Consider the following 15,603-nt stretch of genomic DNA (forward strand, 5'->3'; position numbering starts at 1 on the left):
GGTGTGCTCACAACCGGGGGCCTGCTTTTGCCCACCCCCGCACATCCGGTCCTCTCACGGTCCCCCTGTCTCTCGTCTCACATCGTCTGGGAACTGCCGCTCGCCAGACAAGTTCGCCACACTTCTCCCTTTTCAGCTTCCAGCCGTCAGAGGAGAAGTGCGTGGACTTTGATCTCAGACAGATGTGGCTTGGAATCTTGTGCTCCACCAGTTTCATACGTGTGTGGCCTCTCAGAAGCCTTAGTTTTCTCACTTGTAAAACAGGAACAGTATCTGCCGCACCAAACGCACCAAATCATAAAGACTGAGTGTGATGGCGTGTGGAAAGCAGCTAGCTAGTCCTGAGCACACAGGTGTTCCATAATTTAGTGTCTTTTCACCATTCTCTCAGTTAGGAGAAAACACGCCATGAAATTTATTAAGGCCTTTTGTATCACAAGCTTTCTTTCCTTTTTATTTTCAAATATTACAGATGTACAATACAACCTGAGGATGTTTGATTAGAATAAACCATACTCTGGCCCTGGCCAGTGTGGCTTGATTGGAGCAATGCCCTGTAACTGAAAGGTTGTGGGTTTGATTCCCAGTCCGGGCACACATGTAGGTTGCAAGTTCGATCCTCAGTCTGGGTGTGTACGATCCTCGGTCCAGCGCTTACAAGAAGGCAACCAGTCAGTGTGTTTTTCTCTCTCTGCCTTCTCTCTCTAAAAGTAGTGTCCTTGGTGAGGATTACAAAGAAAAAGATAAACCTTATTTTGTCCCTTTTAGCTTGTATATATGTCTCTGGTTGATATATATATTTATACTTACAGAGTACTACTATAAATGAAATACACTTTGTACAACTTGGACTTGTCTTGTTGACATCAAATATAGCTTAGATGTTTGCTGACTCCAGCATATGAAACACCCATTTATTAATTTCCCTTTAATATATTAAGGTATCAAGGAATTACCTTTAGCATTTAGTAAACTCAAGATCTATTTAAGATGTCTTTTTTAATGGAACAATGACACTTAGCATAAAATGTAGAAATTGTATTGAAACTGAAAATATTGGGTCTTTTTGATTCATGTGTTTAGATCTTTAATTCGGTTTGGTTTAAGATAAGTATTACTTATTTTTAATTAAAAAATTTAACTTCCATTTTGAGTAATAACATGTTCATGTAGTTTGAAAATCTAAAGGCACAAAAAGGAACAAAATAATCACTTACTGTCTCCCTCCATGTGGTTGCCTCCCAGAAAGTTCTCAGTGCTGTTCATCCTCTGTATTCTTTGCAGTGGATTTACTTTCGAGCCTCAAGCCTTAAATCTCTCCACGGAGGAGAAGTTGGGTTTCCATGGCGACACTGTTAAGCCTCTGTTGCAGTGCACCAGCCCTGTTTCCTGAGCACTGCTCTCCTGTGGCTGGTGCAGCACCGGGAGTCTGGGGGGACGAGGTGGTTGGCCTCTCAATCTCTGTAGAAAGACTGTAGTGGCTTAAAGTTTCCTACTTTTCTCTAATCGTGGTTCTGATGTACCTAAACAGTTAAGCCGGACTAATTCCTGTTTGTCCATATATACTAATAACCAGGATTTTCATTGTTAGAATAGTGGCTACTGTAAGTTTTTGCCTCTTCTTGTATGATCTTTTACCCTGTGAGACACAATGACAAACAATAAAGTTCGTATTTACTTAAATGGGCAGTTTGTGGAATGTCCTTTGGTACATCCTCACCTGCAAACCTTCGGACTCTAGGTTATCACATCATTTCTCATAAAAATCCCAAGGACTCTATGCAATTCCAAAGCACCCTCTGGGTGATCAAAAAGAGAACATGATGTTCGGTGTAGATTTAGATCTATGTATCTAATTCTTTGAAAACTGCAAATTAATATGTAATCATTTGGTGCCTCGAATGTTTGCTAGTTATATAATCTAAAGAAAAATTTTAAGACTGTGTCATTTTGAGAAATAGCTGCTTTTAAAAAAGCATATTCTGTAACTTACTCTTGGAAGTTTCAAAGACTCCATGATAGTTTCACCGACTGAGTTTTGGTGAGGAAATCTCCACTCACCTGGCCCCAGAGGCCCCTTCCAGCCCACCCTTTCTGCTTTGAGAATGTCATACTGAGTCCTTGATTCTCTTCTTCCTTAAATGGTTCATTTTGTTCTATGCCTGTTGAAATATTTATATGCAGAATTTCTGTATGTACCACAGTTTTATATTTATGTTTCGTTTCACCAGTGCAATCGAACGTCGGGCCATTGTGGCACATTAGATTGTCTCCAGGTAGCCACTGGTGTTGGTGGGCATCCCTGGGTCACACTGCGATGGATCAATTTAAATGCTATTATCATGCACAAGTATACACCAGGTTACTTTTCTGTAAAGTGTTTTTTTGCCCAGATAATGCCTCAGCTACTTACAGCACTATGAGGTTTTGTACAGTTTTCCCTTGCTGGTTTTGCATTTTATTACTCAAAATTAATTAGCAACATTTAATAACTTTATTGTTATTTGAGTATTCATCTACCATTTGAGTTGCTGGGCTAGGCTAGGTCATCTTAACAATTTTACCAGTTACAAATTTCCCCCCTTCAGAAGACACAGTTTAGTCAACTAGGCCATCACAAACCACATCTTTTCTCTAACGCATACTTTGTCCAAGTGATTAACAGTTCAACCTCTTTTTGTGTCTGCCAGTTGGCGAAGGAAACAAGTCACTCATCTGTAGTTCTGAAGATCCTCTGGAATCCCTCGTATGGGGATTTATACCCTAAAGTATACACTGAGCAGGTTGAATGCTTGCTGCCAGGCAGAAACTCTGCAGGCTACTGGATTTACAGAAATGAGCAGGACGGCACCCTAAGTGAGGGCCAGTACAGGATTGGCCAGTACTAGTTATGCTGATACCCTTGCTGTGTGCTCCGAAGAGATGTAGCCCGCTGACCATGACCCCCACCCCCATCCTCCTTGGCATCTCCTTGGCTGCTGGGCAGAACTCAGAAGAGCTTCTCAGCCTGCTAGATAGGATTGGACTCTTTTTGAATGCACAGGCGCAGTGATTCTAACTGAGGAGGCATTTTTCGGCAGTCGGTCCTATTCTTAAGGTCTTTTAAAGAGTCAGTGTCCAACAAGTACTGAGAAGTTAAAATACCCAGATTTTGAAAGTGGCCCAACATGCTGGTACTGGACAGACGCTTTAACTCTGAGTTTTTAGAGTCAATAAGCTTGACTTTTCCTTCTGCCTTTGTTGCTTCAAGACTGTATTTATAAATTACTTTCAATTAAAATAGTGATTTAATAATGAATTTTTTCATTATTAAAAAGCTGTAGGACCAGCTGTTTAGGTGATTGCAGGAAAGCTGGAAAAAAAACTACAGCTGTAACTAATTTCTAATGGTTTAAGTTGGAATTTACTTTAACTACTCAACATTATTTTTAAAAATAGAATTATTATTTCTAGATGTGAATGTGGACGTTGGATCTGGACATGACACGTGTGGAGAGACGTCTTCCGAGAGTTACAGTTCTCCCTCTAGTCCCCGACATGATGGAAGAGAGAGCTTTGAAAGCGAAGAGGAAAAAGACAGAGGTTTGCTTTCTGGAGGGAACATGGGGGTAGCGGGGGAAAATGTGTGTTGCCTCTTAAAACCAGTCAAAGAGAAGTAATTTTATGTGTTCATGAACATCATCACTGATTTTTAATTTAATTGGTATAAAGATTATGTAGACCAGTGAGGTAGCAGGTCCTGGCAGTGTTGGTTTTAAAAAAAGAACACTTGACTGCATATGAAATTAAATAGAAAGAAGACAGTCGTAACAAAATGGAGAGTTCGTGCAGAGATATTGAAAATTTAGGTGCACACGTATTTATAATGTTTTGCTTCCTGATGGATTGACCCTTTTTATCCTTAGAACATACCCTCCTTTGTGCGTAGTAACAACCTTTGTCTCACTTGTTCTCTGACAGTAACATAGCCATTGCAGTTCTCTCTGGGGTATCTCTCTCTCTCTCTCTGTCTCCATCCTTTTACTTTAAACCGATTTGTGTCTTTGAATCTAAGGTGTGTCTGTTATAGCATGTAGTTGGGTTTTGGTGTTTCAGCCGTGCCGTCCACCTCTGTCACTGATTGGGGCGTTTAACCTATTTAAACTTACTGTAATTATCCATAAGTTAGGATTTACATCTGCCATTTGGGTTTTTGGTTTTTGTATGAATTACATCTTCAATTCCTCCTTAAACAGAGGCTCAGAGTCAGCCAGAAATGAGAGTTTGGGATCTTCTTAGGTCTTTCCTGGGCACACCTAGAGCCCTAGATGTGAGCCCTAGATGTGAGCCCTCTAGATTCCCAGGGATACTTCAGAGCTTTTCAGAACTCCTTGTGGATGTCTCATTCTCCAGTTTTTCCTCCGAAGTGTGTCAGTCCTCCTCCTTGCTGGCCCCAGCTGGTAATGCTTCCTCAGGCCACCAAGCCGTTGAACAGTTGCTGCTGATCTAAGTGACCAATGCCCTGTGGGTAAAGGGCTGTGAAAGGGTAAACTCAAGCTGCCAGACAGTCAGATAGTGACAGTTCTTTAGGGATGGCTTCTATGGAGCTCCACACCCACGCTGCTGCTGGTAGCTGCCCAGCTGCTGGTTTTCCTGGGGACCAGAGCTGTGAGACTGGAAGCTTATAAGGCTTCTTCGTCAGAGCTGGAGAGAGAATTAGTCAAGGGGAGATGCCACAGTACTTGCATTTCTTGAGAGACTCAGCTGTTTTTCTTGAATAAACATTCCTCAGACTGCCTCAAGTCTGTAGTTAATTTCCACAGTTCTGAAAGTTTTGATTTGGACAGTTTTTGACCGGACTCTTGTTGCTTTTAAGGAGTGGAGTGTGGCAAGTCCTTACTCTGCTATCCCAGAAGTGAGGCCCCCAAAACATGCAAGTTGATGGGGACGTTTTTTACACACGCTGACGACATCTGAGCAGTAGCCTTTGATTGCAAGGTGTCCTGTGCTGGTGGCCGTACTCGGGGATGCCGCGGGGCTCACCGAGGAATTGGGGAGCAGCTGCGTGTGGCTTCTTCCTGGGCAGCCCACCCCTCTCTGAGACCCTAGCTTCTGCATTAACAGTGTCAGGTCATGTCTCAGGGACAGTGGCACTTGTACTGCTCTGTCATGTACAATTAAAGCCATTCTTTACTTTTGCAGTCATTTTCAAGTCCTAGCGAAAGTTGCATGCAGGGACTCTGGCTGCACGTGTCCCAGTCTGTGGCCACATGGCCTTTCCGATCTGCAGAGCACCCCTGCACACTGGGGCCACTAGACAGCACCCCGATCCACGGGGCGGGCGGAGGTGGGCCTGTGTGGAGGGGTCGCCCTCCTCCAGGGGGCATAGGTAGTGGTGACTGACCAGCCTTCTCTAACCAAGGACTCTTTGGGGACTGTCCAAAACCAGCAAGGGGTGAATACCCACTGCAATTAAATTTTTTAAAAAGCTTTGATTTTGAGTGAATGAAATGGTGGCTTTGAAAAGCATATGGCTTTGTTGCTATTGTTCTTGTTGGTGCTAATGGGGTCTTGTTTGGAGACTTTATATTTTTCAGTCAGCATCAAAAAAAAGGGACAGAGCTGATCCCTAAATAGCTAGATGGGTGCTTACAATGCCCAGAAGCCATTTGGGACCATCTAAAATCAGGGGCTGTTTGCTGAATTAGGAGGATTTAGGCATGCTCTCCCTGGAGGCCGCAGGGCCCATGCTGTCCCCCTCGCCTCGCCTTGGCGCCTGTGCTCTCTGCTCAGTTCCAAGGGCCCTTCTTCTGCTTCTGCGACTTGTTTTCTGAGCCCACATGGCCCAGCCGCCCTCTTCTGCTTCCTCTGTAACTTTCCAAGTAAACGTTCTCTCATAATTTGAGTGGGGGGGGGGCGGGGGGTTCCAAGAAGATTGTATCCAGCTCATATAGAAATTTAATTAACCAAATGTTTAACTCTGTACTCATAATTATGGTACAGATATAGATATAATGCCTTAAATACGTTATTCTTTTTTGGATACTTTTTGTTTTGTAAAGCTTAGCAATAAACACTCATTAAGGGGGGTTTATGCTAGAACCATTTACTCACAAATTGAATCTCTTCCCTCAAATGTGAATTCTAATAGTTGAGTTAATGACACTGTGGACAGCCTGTCACTGAGCAGTTTCTGTTTAACCTTTCTCCAGAAAGACTTGAATGACTTGTTTTTAGTGTTCTGTTTAAAATATCTTTAACATCTTAGCTGAAGGTAACTAGTTATTACCTTAAGAAATGTGAACATCTAAGTATATTTTGCAGTTCTGCTTATATTTGAGAACGGAGACGGTAGGACAGGCACCGCAGCTAACTGCGTGCTCTCTGTACGGTTACTGCAGCATGCGGGTCCGCACGGCGCGACACTGTGACTGATTTTACCTTTACACGAAAAGTCAGGGAGGCAGGGAGTCTGCATTGAAGCTCTTTCTGCACAGGGCATTGGGGCAGTAAACCGCAGCGCCGGCTGTGTGGCTCCTGCCCAGCCCCCCACCCCTTCCCGCACTGCTCCTGGGGAAGGCGGCGCTGCCTGGTGCCCCTGCCCCCAGGCTTCAGTGCACTTGCCATGGGGCCAGCTGCACCACTGAAGTAGTTCAGCCTAAGAATATTTATTTTGTTCTGGAAAAGCTCTCTTCCACTTCCTACCCCTTGATATTTGAGTTAAATACACTCTGAATTGAGCTCCTTTAAATTGTATCAGTTATGTGCAACAAATAAAAGACCATGGGTTTGGCAGTGCAGACTATAAATTAATGAATTTAAAATTGATTGCAGTTAAAAGTATCTGATCCTTTAATTAGTAATAAGGTGAAATTAATAAATCTCTGTGTTTTATATTGTACTTCCTTGTCTCCAGTTAACCTTTTGTTGCTTTTCTCTCCACTGATTTTCTTAAAGACTTAAAATTTTTTGAGCAGTTTTAGGTTTACAGTACAATTAAGAAAAGTACAGATATTTTCCACACATGTACAACCTCCTCCATGTTCAACATAATTCACTACAATGGCACCTTTTTTTTTAAAAACCACGGATGAGCCAACCTGGGTGAGTGGCTTCCGCCCATAACCCATGGTGTTCCTACGGGCTCCCTCTTGGTGGCGTGCTCCCTGTCGGTGGCTTAGGACGCAGGACCGGAGACACAGTCTGTCATGCATCCTTGCGCAGAGCCTTCTTGCCTGACAGTCTCCCTGCTCCTGGTCCGCCCTCCGCCACCCCCCACTCCTGGCCACCAAAAAGAGATGCCTTTTCCGGAATCTCTCTCTTTTTTAGATAGAGTCCATAGAGAGCCAAAGGTTAAAAGAAGGGTTAGCGGTTAGGAAGCCGAGGGGCCACATTTACTCCAGCCCCAGCCGTCAGTTTGTTTCAGACGCACTGAAGCCTCCCCTCCAGCAGGGGCGGTGGGAGTCGGCATGGTGCCAACATTCTTTTCCGTCCTCTCCCGTAGATACCGACAGCAACTCCGAGGACTCAGGGACGCCGGCCGCGTGCAGGTTCACCGGTCGGGGCCCCATCGCCCAGGCCGCTGTAGTCCCGCCGCCGGGAGACGTGGCTTCCTTGGGAGACGAGAGCGGAGGCCTCCTGGAGGACCCCACGAGCGCGCCCAAGTATCAGCATGTCTCCTTCATGCCGACTTTACACTGTGTCGTGCATAGAGGTGCCCAGAAGTCGGACGTGGTTGTTCCTGCCCCCAAACCTGGCGACGGCAAGACGATGGGCATGCTGGTTCCCGGTCCTGTCGCACTTTCTGCACTGAGGGAGGCCGGCGCGTCGCCCGTGGGGCTCCTGGGGCCGGCAGCCTCTACCGGAGATTCGGAAAAGCACCTCGAGCTGCTGGCCTCGCCCTTACCGCTCCCGGCAACGTTTCTCCCACACATTCAGAGGCTGAAGCTGCCGCCGCAGCAGGGGCCTTCCGAGGGCTGCGCTCTGAGCTTGCCGGCCGGGGGTCTGGGCGTCGGGTCGCAGAGCACTGCCTTCCTCCCTGTGCACAGCCCAGCAGGGTTTCCGGGCTCTCCTGGGGCTGCCACGGACCCCGCCACCAAACCCCCCTCCCAAGTGGTGGGACTCAATCAGATGGTGCCTCAAATGGAGGGAAACGCAGGGACAGCCCCTCAGCCCACCAGTGTGAACGTAGTGCTCTCAGCTGCCGGCCTCTCGGCCGCACAGCCACCAGCCCCCTACGCACTGGCCGGCTCGCCCCTCGCCGCCGCGGGGGGGTTACCCAGCCAGACTGCCGCCGCTCCGTCCGCGCAGGCCCAGCCCGCGGTCCCCACGCACACGCCGGGCCCCGCGCCCAGCCCGAGCCCCGCGCTGACTCACAGCACCGCGCAGAGCGAGGGCGCGTCCTACATCAGTGCAGTGGGGAGCACGAACGCAAGCGGCGCGGTGCTGCCGCCCCCGCAGATGGGCTCGGGGCCCTGCGGGTCTTGCGGGCGAAGGTGCGGCTGTGGGACCAACGGCAACCTCCAGCTGAGCAGCTACTATTACCCCAACCCCGTGCCCATGTACCGGGTCCCTCCTCTGTTCCCTCTGCCATCCATCTGCACCGGCAGCTACCTCAACCAAGCACATCAGAGCAACGGAAACCAGCTTCCTTTCTTTCTGCCTCCGGCTCCCTATGCAAACGGGCTGGTGCACGACCCGGTCTTGGGGAGCCAAGCCAGCTACGGCCTGCAGCAGGTGGCGGGATTTGGGCGGTACTACGCCGTCTACGCAGCGCCCAGTGTGGTTGCCAACACCAGCGGCTCGGGGCCCAAGAAGAGCGGCAGCGTCTCGTGCTACAACTGCGGCGTCAGCGGACACTTTGCCCAGGAGTGCAAGCAGGCGTCCATGGAGGCCAGCCAACAAGGTAATCCCCAGGGCTCGCAGCGGACTTGCTTTTAGTGGGCCGCGCCTCCGCCTTATTGCCCGCAAGGGCTGTGTCCTGGCAGAGCCGTGGTGTGTGTTCACGGTCGTGGTTCTTGCGGACGGGGCAGCGGAGCCTAGCGTAGGTGCAGGTCACGGCACCGGGGAGTTCGCAGGGCCTCGCCTCCGAGTCCGGAGGAGCCCAGAAAGGCCCTCTGGAAGGAGCAGAGTGGGAATTTGCATCATAGAACACCAGTCTCTGGCTTGCAGCACTGGTTTAGGAGGCTACAGCCCTCTTTCATAAAGTAAGCAAAGTTTTTACGTACTGAAAAACTAGAAAGAAAGACAGTCATCTGACATGCAAGGTTTTAGGTGTTTAGTGTCTCCGTGCATTACCAAGGGGCCCAGTTTCCCCCCCGCCACGCGCTTTTCCTGCCCAGCAGGTGTTTTAAATCAAATGCTATTGCATTTTAAGGAACAAAATATTTGAAGCACTGGTTTGGTAGTGAGGGAATTTGACCTAAGTTGATTATTATTACCACCAAAAAAACCCAAGATGTTCTTCAGTAAGTATATGAGTAAGGTTCAAAACTCCATATACACCTCACACACATTACCTTTCACTTGTGTTTGGTTTTTGTCATTTTGCCAAAAATAGTCTTAAATTGGGAGGATATACCTGGCACTTTTAAAGTTCTTTAATTCATTTATTTTATTTTTAGAGAGAGGGGAAGGGAGAGAGAGAGAGAGAAACATTTGGTTGCCTCTAGCACACCCTCAACTAGCGACCTGGCCTGCATCCCAGACATGTGCCTTGACTGGGAATTGAACTGGTGGCCTTGCGGTCCACAGGCCAGTGCTCAGTCCCCTGAGCCACACTAGCCAGGGCCACTTGGCATTTGTCAAAGCTGGAGTTTGATAGCTTTAGGTTGAATTCAGAGCACAGACTTCAGGTCACCTTTGAAATGTCATCGTATTCGCTTTGCCACTTTGGAATTATGGTAGTGCGAAGAAGAGGCCTTTGGCGAGCGTGCCCGTTTGCTGTTGTAGTGGTTTGTGATGCGTTGCCTTGTGAGCAGTGACTTAGCAGTTCTGTCTTTCCCGTTTTAGGCACTTACAGACTGAGGTACGCACCTCCCCTCCCCCCTCCTAGTGATACGTTGGACTCTGCAGACTGAACCGCGTAAAGCCTGCCTGCCTAATCCAGGAAGTGGGGGTGGGGGGGGTCCTGGCGGGTTGTGGAGGGCAGGAAAGGTATTTTGTTCACATTCTTTGTCTACGCATTTCCAAAATTTCTATGCAGTTGGGGTTTCTCATGTTTCCTGTACCGATGTCCAAAACAGAAAAGAACGCATTGCTTTTGAGCCTCGGTCTCCTGGTTCAACAACAGGCTTGTCTGTGTGACACGTGTAATTTAAACATCCGAACTATCAAAAGAAAATGGATGCGTGGTGTTTTTTTTACACTGAATACTCGCTGTGTGCAATGTTTACTGAATCTTTAAAACTGTGTATTTGACTTTTTTTTTTTTTGACAACACTGGTGACAGTCGTATGGTTTTGAAAAAAAAAAGATACTTCTTCCCCAGCTTTTCTCACTCTCACCCTAAAGCACACTTTTCCCCTGCCCCCCTCCCGCTTCCCAGTGGCCCCTTGCAGGGTGGGCGGGTAGCCGGTGCGCTGGTTCCCACCATCGTAAGCTGCTCTGCCCACGAGCTGAAGGGCGGCTGTTTCACTGGAATCATGAGCGAGGAGCAGATTCCCCGAGGAGTGTGTGTTTGTGATGAAAACTTCACGGAAATACGTACGTGCAGTGCGTGTTGTCCAAATGCAAATTTAAAAAATTGGAAGAAGTGAAACCTTAATGTAACCCTGAAAAAATATGATGGATGAAGTAGACAGAGCTTTTTCTTACAAACAACTTTTTAAATTCATCACTGTTTTTAGCCTGTTGCCTCAGAGAGACAGAAAGTGAATGACTGGTGTGAGTGTTCTGCGTGTCTGTGTTGGTTGTGGCAGCCGATTTTACTCGCAGTCTACCCTGGTGTCCTGCTCAGACGCGGCCCCAGTGACAGCTCTCCTTTCCCGCACCACCTGTCACAGTGTTCCGTGGTGGCGAGAATGTGTGTGCTTTACTGCAGCCCCAACAGAGCTCTGCACTTCTGCAGATGTCAGGGGTGTGCGCCCTGACCTGCCTCTCCTCGCAGAGCCGCTTCCTGAACCGTTCACCACTACGTGGGATGACAATGTGAAAGGCCGCCGAGTGTGAGACCGTGTTAATCATGTCAGTGTGCTGTCACGAAGTTTAATGCTGCTGTTTAAAAAAAGGTTTTTTTAAAGCCAATCTACGTACTAAATTGCTTCCGGGTAATTGTTGATTTCCTAAAGTGCACTGAGGTTATCTGGGAGATCAGGTGTGTTCCTGGGGCTTCGGCCCACGGCGACAAGCCCCTCCCCCCTCGCAGCTGCGGGCTCGGGGTCCAAGTGGGCGCCAGTTCCCGCGCCAGTTCCCGCGCCTCGGGATGGAGCCCGAACGAAAGGGTTTGCCGTGCGCGGTGCCTCGGTGCACAGCCCAGGAACGTCAAGGTGTGGTCTTGGTTCAGAAGCCTAACAGATTGCTGAACAAAAGGGAAAACTTGAAGAAAAAGAAGCTTCATGTCCTGCTTCCTGGGTAGCCTTTCTATTTATAGCACCGATGGACATTTTGAAACTTTGTTCCAGGGGTTGGGCGTTTAAGGGGAAAGGTGGGTGGGAAGGGGTCGTGGAGAGCTTTAATTTAAAAAGAAGCAGAGTTTGAGTAAAGGAGATTATTTTGATTAATTATATTTTATTTGATCTGGGTACCTTTGGACCACGTTATTAAGTTAATTGTTAAGCTGCCGCTGAGTTACCCCACTGAGAGTTCTGATGAGCTGCGGACCGGCCGCGTTGTGAGTCGCTTGCCAGTTGTACTTTACGGGAGCTTATTTTATGATTTGAAATACTGTACTGTACATAGGGGGTGTGCTGCCTTCTCCTTATTTGTATGTTTACCATATACTTTGATATTTGAAATGTTATGTACTGGAAAGGCCACTTATATTTCTAGAACAGATTGGATTTTATGCAACCTTTTTTCCTTGAATTAACAGCAATAAAAAAATGAAAAACAGCCTAACAGTTGTGCTTTACTACAGGTGTTACAAACCTGAACCATAGGAGTACAAGCCACATCACTGGTTACGCTTTTCTCTCCAAAGAACCAACCCACCATCGCCCTGCAGTGCAGGCGCTGAACCGGAGTCAGCTGCCACCGGACGCGCTTCAGTCCCCCAGGCACCTTGGTCCTGTCTGTGGTTGGCGTGTGGCCCCTCAAAGAGGCGGCTGCACGTCTGTGCTCCCTGGACACACACTGTGCTGCCCTGGTAGCCAGGACAGAGTCCTCGTCACCCTGGAGCCGTGTCACTGGTCTAGGCCTTTCTTACTGAGAGTGTAGAGGACACAGTTTGCTTTCTCAAATGTATTAATGTGATTTTGTTTCCCTGGCAACTCTCCCAGTACAGTAGTACTGCATACCTTTATTTCATTGGTCAGGTCTCCCGTGACCTAGTCTCAAGTCAAGTTTTCATACAGTCATTGATTGCTAAGATGATGGGGAACACATCATCATCTTAGATGATGGGGGACACCTGGGAAGTGCCAGGTGTCTGTGCATCCGTCATGGCCTCTGGCAGTGACTAATGGTCTTGTCACTCAGCCCAGGCCCCTAGGGTGTCCCCCAGCTCTCAGGGCACTGAGTGACCGTCTGGAGCCATCTGATGGAAGACCTGCTGCACCCAGTGGGCAGGGTGGTGGTGGCTTACAGGGCACCAGCTTCCCGCTCCGGCCAGCGAGTGTGGACCTGTGTGTGACGCACACGCGAGCCCCTCTGAGCTGGCGTGCAGGTCTCCAGCATCATTACCTGTGTCCTTTCCTGTCCCTTCACGCTCCCCACCCCCACACCAAGGGAAGAACCACTCTAAATTCCATTCTTCGCACATTTTATGCCCTCTTCCTTCAAATACCCTTCGACTTCATAGGCGGCATATCCTGAGCCCAGCCTCCTGTGGAAATCCGGTCATCCTGCTCAGCGTGCCCTCCTCAGTTCACCGGCAGGAATGTGATTTGCAATTTTAAAAGTTAAAAACACTGTTCTCTCAAATGTTCGTGTTTTAATATCTGCCACCACCAAGATGAGAATCAGCCATAAGAAACATACTTTCTTAGGGTCGAAAGGTTGTAGCTGCTGTTACTTTCCTGTGATTTAGCCATTTTTACTAACTTTACAATATTCCATTGCATGGGGGTGGGGGTGTACACGTAAACATCGCAAGACAGGCCATACCAGTTCCCAAGAGGTTTCTTCCCGCACCTGCGGCACACGAGTCCCTCAGTCCGCCTCCTGACACTCTCCTAAATTGGTACAGAAACAGTGCCATCGGGGGGTTGGCAAGGGGGACACAGGGCAGCCTGGGCGTGTTTGTGCGAGGCTCAGAGGTGAGTGTGCAGAGCCTTCCAGTATGGGCAGGTCTTGGGGGGAGACCCTACTGGGGAAGGGACTGCAGTCTGGGGAGGAAGTGTGCAAGGTGTGCAGACTGGAAGTGACGGAGACGGAGACGAGGGCAGGTGAAGCCCAGGGAACATTCTGAAAGGGTTACAAGAGATGGGGTTCGACAGAACAGACTTGGAGTGGAGGTCTGTGAGCTGACTGAATGAAAAGGTGGAGGCTACCAGGTTTTAAACGGGGAACACATGTTAACGGTAGATTCTGAGGAAACCGTTGGATGGCTGAGCTTACACAAAGCCTGGGTGTTCAGAAGCTGGTTAGGGTGAGGCAGGAGAAAGGGAGGGAATGGAAGAGGCAGGCAGACAGCCACTCGGGCCGCCTGCCCCCCAGCTTTGTTTTCCGTGGACGTGCAGTGCGATTGTTGACTTCAAATCGAGGCTGTGGAGAGAGAGTGAATGAAACAGTGAATGGCAAAGGTCCGATGTAATGCCTACAAAAGCACCAGGAAGGCACTCAAATGTTCATGGAATTCAATTTTGACGAACAGATGGGGATCCTGGTTTAAGAGACTGGAGCAGTAGAAGAGGATTAGCCAGAGTGGAGGCGGTGATTGGCGGCTGGTGATTGGAGAGCAAGCCGCTCTCTGCTTTATCAAGTGTCATTATTTCAGCTCTCACCACTGACAAAAGACATCAACCCTCCCAGGTCCTCAAAGATTATATCTGGTCGAAGAGCTTCCCAAATGAAAGGCAGCGACGGGCTCTTAATACGGGAGCTCCGTCCCAATCCTGAATTTTCAGCACCAGAATAGAGTAAGTTCCTTACGAGACAGACTCACGTTTAGTTCTTTTACATCAGTGCTAAAAATTAATTTCTTCTGAGATGGTTCCAAAAACATCAAAGCACCCTGTCAAATAATTTTACACCCCCCCACAGCATCTAGTACTTGTGAGCACCATCCATCTGAGCTTGAAAGACACCCCTTTTCCATTCTCCGCACTGATCACAACACCAGTTAAGGTGGGTAGAGGCTGCAGCAGCAGAGGGCGGCCAGCTGAGACAGAGCTCAGCCCCAGAACCTCCATCGTTTCATCTCAAATAAGAAAAAGCGCCAACTTCCTCCACCCTGCCCACCCCTCCAAATCGGCCTATTTATTTTTAGAGAAAGGAGTGAGGTTTGGGGGTGGGGGGGGGTGCGGTGAAGGCCTGGGATGCTCTGACCTCAAACATGGTGACTGCATCTCGGGTCAGCTGTTAGGAGAAGGAAGGGCTGTGGGGTGAGGGTGGAGGGCAGGTGTGCCTCAGACAGAGGGCGCATTTGTTTTGTTTTTGTTGTTCTTGTTTTTCTTTTGTTGGTGCCCGCCCCCCCGCCCCTGCAGCACCCTAGACCCTTCACCCGTGGGCAGAGGGCGGCACCGTGCAATCCCAGAACAGCGGATTCTTTAGGTCAGTGTCACATCAGCCCTCTTTTGAAAAATGCGAGCCCTCTGGACACGCCGCCTGAGCCTGCGAATGTCTGCCCATCCCGTCTGCCCATCCCCGGGGCAGGGGCGCTGCAGGCTTCCCCTTTCCCGCTGGGGGCAAGGGGCGCCACACAGTGGGACATCCAGGCAGTAAGCAGTCACAACTCTTCTGCTTGTGACTGCAGGTGTCACCAGCACTCTTAATCCCGGGATGTGGTTTTGCTCCTGGAGATGGGGGGTAAGAGGGGAGAGGTTAGGGTGGGACAATTGTTCATTGTTTTTTTAATCTCTGGCAGCTCCGACTTGATCCGATGGCACCGGTCTGAACCATCCTCTCGCAGAAAGAAATTGCTCATTGGGCAGCAGCGACACCTTGTGGTGGGCGAGGAGCGTGCATGCAAGCAGATGCCATTTCCCACTGATCGAATTCAGAGAACATTGAGCGTGAGACAGAAAACGTTTGAGATTGCAAGCCTGTACCCAAAACCTTCAAGAGTGCAGGCAGACGGCCATGGAAGCAATCAGCAGTCTCCTCTGTAGGCCACTGCGGTCTGAGTTTGTTTTAAACATCTTAAATGCATCGATGGTACTTTGCGGTTTTTCTCCATGGTCACTGGTCAGCACAACTGTGAAGGGCCTGGAATCTCCCTCCTCCCTAGTACAGGGTGCACACTCAGGGTGCAGAGGGGCTGAGGGCCACAGACACACCAGCAATGAGGGCCAGGCCCCAACTGCA

General features: G+C 48.8%; 1 protein-coding gene across 3 annotated transcripts in view; it reads left to right on the plus strand.

Moving 5' to 3' along the window:
• The window catches only part of ZCCHC2 (zinc finger CCHC-type containing 2), a 50,542-nt gene extending 39,028 nt beyond the window's left edge, over nt 1–11,514 (plus strand). For all 3 annotated transcript variants that reach the window (XM_037035389.1, XM_037035392.1, XM_037035400.1), the window contains 3 exons: nt 3,454–3,582; nt 7,484–8,884; nt 9,991–11,514. In XM_037035389.1, the coding sequence (XP_036891284.1) occupies nt 3,454–3,582; nt 7,484–8,884; nt 9,991–10,058 (1,598 nt within the window). In that variant the 3' untranslated portion in view covers nt 10,059–11,514. The remainder of the gene's footprint in view (nt 1–3,453; nt 3,583–7,483; nt 8,885–9,990) is intronic.
• The last annotated feature ends 4,089 nt before the right edge of the window (nt 11,515–15,603 follow it).

Source organism: Sturnira hondurensis, unplaced genomic scaffold (genome assembly GCF_014824575.4).
Source record: "Sturnira hondurensis isolate 20B ecotype Veracruz unplaced genomic scaffold, ASM1482457v3 Scaffold0001872, whole genome shotgun sequence".
Taxonomy (NCBI): domain Eukaryota; kingdom Metazoa; phylum Chordata; class Mammalia; order Chiroptera; family Phyllostomidae; genus Sturnira; species Sturnira hondurensis.